This window comes from Trichogramma pretiosum, unplaced genomic scaffold (genome assembly GCF_000599845.2).
Source record: "Trichogramma pretiosum strain Unisexual culture from Peru unplaced genomic scaffold, Tpre_2.0 scaffold2, whole genome shotgun sequence".
Lineage (NCBI taxonomy): Eukaryota > Metazoa > Arthropoda > Insecta > Hymenoptera > Trichogrammatidae > Trichogramma > Trichogramma pretiosum.
In genome coordinates this window covers 1,550,814-1,556,813 of record NW_019641687.1, presented here as the reverse complement: position 1 = coordinate 1,556,813, position 6,000 = coordinate 1,550,814, and the positions used below count along the sequence as shown (strand labels likewise).

At 33.0% G+C, this 6,000-nt stretch overlaps 1 protein-coding gene across 1 annotated transcript; it reads left to right on the top strand.

The window, feature by feature from the left end:
- The first annotated feature begins 2,710 nt into the window (after positions 1-2,710).
- On the top strand, positions 2,711-4,076 carry LOC106655158 (chymotrypsin-1-like). The gene is made up of 6 exons (XM_014375378.2): positions 2,711-2,821; positions 2,908-3,058; positions 3,137-3,242; positions 3,356-3,520; positions 3,615-3,767; positions 3,873-4,076. The coding sequence occupies exons 1-6, from the start codon at positions 2,752-2,754 to the stop codon at positions 4,014-4,016; spliced, it is 789 nt and encodes a 262-aa protein (XP_014230864.1). The 5' UTR covers positions 2,711-2,751; the 3' UTR covers positions 4,017-4,076.
- The last annotated feature ends 1,924 nt before the right edge of the window (positions 4,077-6,000 follow it).

The window sequence follows — 6,000 nt, the reverse complement described above, 5'->3', positions numbered from 1 at the left end:
AAAAGAGTTCAAGGAATTTACTTTTAAATAAATAACAGACGAACACTGTAGTCGATTAATTTTAATTCAAATGTCAATAGAATATTATGAAACTTATTTGTTAATTTCTTAAAATTATTAAATAAAAGATTATTTTTCATCACATTTTGTGAATCAACCATTGTCGCGATGTAATCTTTTGATAGATTGCATCAAATAGTCGGTGGTATCTTTGAATACACGATGAAACGACTTAATTAAATTATGATCATTTGTATTGATAGCAAACACTTGAACGATAATACATTGTTATTTGTTTTTTCTCTGAAGAATATAAAAGCAAGTGTCATCGATTACTTAGTCGATATTTTGTTGCAGTAAAAGAAGTGAGCATAAGTTTTTTTAAATATTATTATCGCAGTTTTCAAAAACGCAAATTCAAGTATTTCTATTTTATTTTGATAAATCAAACTTTATTTGATTATGAAAGTTTTAACAATATTAAACAATTAATGAGCTTTCGATTGAATTGTAATAATAGTCACTTTGATATTTAAATATTCAATTTATGTTCTTTGGTGCCAAGTAATTCAAATCTTGTAACGGGCTTGATCGTTTTGGATACGAAACACATTCTGTTTTAAAAGTTACCTAACAGATTCTCTTAGATTTTTGTAGTGTAAAACATCGAATACTACTATGTGCTTAAACGTAAAATAAAATTTTTTAGTGAAACTTGTATGAACTCGAACTGAATACTAATCAAGTGGCAATTTTTTGTTTCGCTCTAAACGAAGTGTTCGTGCAAACGGTGTTAAATTTTTTATTTTTATTTTTTGCGGAAATATAAAATTAAGCAATTAATTTCAAGTTTCCCTATATCAACCAATTTTCAATTTGAAAATTTATCGATTTGTTGTAGATTATTACGAAAAATTCACGATTTGATTTTTATTTATGCAAATCTATGCTGGTTATAGTATTAGTAGAATATTCAAGTAATAGTTATTAAAATTTATATTACGACTTTGTAATCGTAATATTTTAATGAATCGCGTTTAAATATTCGAATTTACATTGCTTTTATAAGCGCAAATTAATAAGTTGTTTGAAAAAAACAATACGCACGTATTTATACGTTTATTCTACGATTTTTCTTGAATAATTAAATTTTGTTTATTATTGATATCGAATGTTAATTAGAACAATTTTTCAATGATATATTTATTACACTGCATCGACTTTAATTTTTTTTATTTCTTAATTTAGTACAGATTAAGCAATCAAGATGAGAGTAATTACTTTTATTTTGGGAGTTATTTTGATATTGACTGTTGTTTCGGCTCAGGAAAATGAAGAATCAACATGTAGTCCTTGGTTGGGATACGTAAGTTATTATTTTCATTTAATCTGATAATTAATTAAACAAATCATTCAATTAAATGCGAGGTAATTAATAAATTATGTTTCAGTGTTCCGTACATGGAGATTGTTGTCGTGACTTAACCTGCTTGGGATACAACAGAAAGTGCGTTCCAATATATGGAATAAAAATCCCAGGCCAAGATACCCGACCAATTGGACCTCCGCCATATCCCCCACAACAATAAATATTTCTGGAAATAATGTTTCGATACTTTTAAAAAATAGCCAAAAATAATACAAATTTTATTCAATATCATTCACTTGTATTATTTTTAGCTGAGAATATTAATCGATGTTAAAAGTTAATTGTGTGCTAAATATTGATTCTAAAGAGTTAATTCAGTAAAAAACAAACAATGTTATTTTATTTATGTATGATTCAAGAAATTTTGAATTTAACTAAGGGGATTCATTTATAAAGTAATAATTTTAAAGTTTTTACAATTATGATTAAAAGTGGTTCTATTTTTACCGCATGAACCTTTGTAAAGCAAAATGGTGAATTAAAACTTTTTTCTGATTTTTTATGTGATACAGATTATTTTGAAAGCTTTAATGCATAATTAAATTATTTTCAAGAGATAACTTTTGCGACTTTTTTTAACCTAAAAACATTTATTTACTTGATCCCAAAAGACATAATATTTGAGATAATTTTTTGTAACATCTTCTTCTCTTATCACTTATTAAATACGAAAAAAGGATTACTGGATGTATTTCAAAATGTTTCAAAGTAGTGCATACGTTGATAACATGTATGAAAAGAATTGATGAAATTTAAATGAATGTATATAATTTTGCCATGCAACGCTGTTAGTAGTTTCATTATTCAAATTTTTGCACTTTTCTATTTATATTATATGATATTATATGATATTTATTTATGATTATATAGAATTATTTTAAGTTTATGCAAAATAATGGACTTTAGAAGAAAAACTGCTTGAAAATTATGAATTGATAATAATTGTATAGATCGGTTGTAATAAAAAACGATTTTCATACACATTTTATTAATTGTAATTGATTAAGGATTATTATCGATATTCGATCATCGTCATCGTAACATTGTTTCTCACGCGAAAGATTTTTTTCCGAAAATTATACTAGAATTATCTGATCTGATTTAGCTAAAGATATAAGTTGAAAGTTATAGGGTAATTGAAAAGTGGAGTTGAGCGGACGAGTAACTTATCACCGACACGCTACGTTATCTGTACACGTTTTTTTATCTACAGAAAGAAATAAAATTTATATAGAAAATCATGATGGCAGAAAAATATAAAAATAACCCGCGTAGCTGCCATGATCGCATTCGATCGAAAATACTTACAACACGCGCACAAAATGACGAACTACTCGACTTTTTTCCTCGTTTTCGTAGTGTTCAGTGTTTTACTGTGCAGTGTCTACTCAGGTAAATTTTAAGTTTTCATTTCATGATAAGTAAAAAATTACGAATTTATGAATCTGAATTTTGTTAACAATTCAATATTTTCCTAGCTGAAATTCACAATAAAGCAATCAATGGTCGTGATGCACCTGAGGGCAAATATCCATTCCACGCTTATTTGACCGACTGGAATGGTTTTCTCTGCGGAGCTACGATACTCAACAAGCGCTACTTATTGACTGCTGGCCAATGTGTTGCAAAGTAAACTAATTTTCGTTTATTTTATTTCTGCCTTGGCTTATTCGACGTTCTAGTAATGCATTCTTAATTTTTTCTTAGTATCCCCCCATCCGAATTGAGGGTAACTATCGGTACCGATTTGACAAACGATAAGAATGCAACTGTATTAAGGGTAGAATCAGCTACTGTTCACGAAAAATATGGTGTAAGTTGAAACAATCAATTATTTCTGTTTGTCATTTTGAAAAAAATCATGTAAAATCGTAATAAATATTTGGCCAATTATAATTTCGATATATTTTGGTTCGATAATTTCAGAAAGCTGGAATTTACGCCGATCATTCCGTCAATGATATTGCTGTAATTCGCGTACGGTCCAATATTGAATTTAACGAAAAAGTTCAACCCGTTAAATTGCCCAAACAAGACGAGGAAGTTCCTGCTAATGCGTCAGTCAAATTCATTGGAATGGGAACTCTCAAAGTGAGTCGACAAAATTTACATTTTATCTATTATCATTTCAATAATAATCGATTCACGAAATATAATCAAACAAACAACGCCCGATAATTTACAGTACGGAGGTTCGTACCCGGAACGACTCCAAGAAAAAGAGTTCAAAATCCTCAATCACGACGACTGCAAGCAGATTTGGTTGACGCGTCAATTGACTAGCATCGAAGACAATATGATATGCACCGATGCGTCAGTGAATCACGGAGTGTGCAAGGTAAATGTTATGAGCCTCAAATTATCGATTGCTCATGAACTCGCAGGCGTGCGCTGTACTATTAGGCGAGTATTGCTATACAATTGACCGTCATTTTCATTACAGGGTGATTCTGGAAGTCCTCTGCTCGCCGACGACGTCCAAGTTGGTATTGCTTCCTTTGGATACAGATGTGCCTTAGGAATGCCCGATGTTTACACCAGAGTTTCAGATTTCGTTGACTGGATCAACGAGTTTTTGCAAGAATAATTCATTAAATTTATATGATATATTTTGTGATACAATTATTTAAACTACGCATGATTTTGATAGAAGAAAATAATGAGTTTTATTTTAAGTGAGTAAAAAGAATAATTGTCTACTTTTTAATTTTTTTTCCATTCATGAGTAATTCATTCGAGATATAGTCAGGCGGATTTTTGCTATGGAGCTTAGCAAACATTAAAAGCCCATGAGTTGTTACAGTTGAATAATTTATAGGCTGTTTTCCGCACTTCTCCAATAAATATTTTCGAAACAATTGTTCACAATTGTACTCGAGCACGTAATAAAATGCAAATTATCGCTTATTTATGCTTCGCCGCTACAATATAAAAGTATTTTTAACGCTACGAACGCAGCTCGTTCGCTTTGCTTTGTAATCATCGTCCAGGCGCGCGTGTGTACATGATTTTTCATCGAAACGATGCGTCGAGCGAATCAGAAATATGATTTCTCATCTGCGCACTGAACGAGAGCATTCTCGAAGTCGAACGCACTCATAGGCAATGTATTTCAACTATACGTACCGAGTCTTTTTTCTCTTCTCGCTGACAATTGCAAAATCTTTCGACTCGATAATAACTATACGTTTTAGCGAAGGTCAAAGTAAAATGCCGCACGTTGAGGTAAGACAAGTGTTGTTATAAATACTTGCGTGGATTGCAAATAAGGCATTCAACTTCGAACTCCTCGGGTCGGCATTTTTTAATTTGCTCTAAGATCGCGTGCTGTACAGACGCGCGGGTACAAAAAATTCATTATTTTACACAAAATTTATTGATGTATTTTGAAATGGAAGTTTTTAGAGCGGCTGGTAGGCTCAAGTTTTTTTCTCATTGTGTTATTGGCCGGTCTCGAAGGTAATTAAACTTGGTAGTAGATTGAGATTGCGAAAAAGGTACTCGACGTGAGCCACCCAAAACATTGTGGACTTGCCGATCTCTCATTAACATACGGACAAAGAGAACATGTGTACATTATTTCGAACGCCTTCGAGTTACATCAATCACCATCGCGACACTCGTCATCGTGGACGTCGCCTGTATCACCGATGTTGCGAATTTTTTTAATAGAAAATAATATAAGTAAAGTTTCAAGGTTGGTAGGAAAGATTTAGACGCTCGACTTGAAAGTGAGCTGCGCGCGAGGAGGTTAAGAAGAAAAAAAATAAAGAAAAAAAAAACTACCCACGGACAGGAGTAGACACGAGGATTCCGAAACTGTGTCGATCCAATTATTGCAATAAGGTGCGTCGACGCTACGTACGCGCGTGTTACGAGCGAACGGCAGGCAAGATTTACAGTGCGCGCGTTTAAATATTTATAACGATGCGATAAATGGATGCTTAGGTGCTTTAACTAAGTCCAAGAGTCGTTCGAAGCAAGTTTTTTTTTCTTTAAAACTACTTTACACGATCGTAGCGTATTTTCAAGCGAACATTTCCACCTGCAATAAAAAATGAAAGAGGAGCAGATAAAAATTTTTAAGAGTAGAATAATCTATGGAATTGAATCGTCTAGGAGGCGAATCGGTCTGACAATGATAAATGAGTCCAATAGACGTGTCAAACGATCATTATAATCACGATCGTGTGCAAATTTTCAGATCGATTAGAGCTTCATCGAGGCGTATATACCGCCCGCCCACACGAAATATCAAATACTAGCTCAACGAGCGATGTGACAAAGAACCAAACACTCGAGTTAGTCGCTCGAGCTTTTTATCGATTCGCAGTTGGCTCGAAGACGATCGTGTTTCGCTAGCCGAGCAAACGAAAGAAATAGAAAAGATTTTCAGAGTCGGTGTCTCTTACGTGCCGAGCTGCGCGCGCGCACGCAACCAAACATAGCTGTATCTTCGAGTGGTGTGAGCAGCAGCAGCAGATTCAATTTTCGAGCGTGGATCATCTCGGCACGCAATCTTCGTGGATAGCACGTGTGCGCATTAGATACGCGATAATACGAGCCGGCTG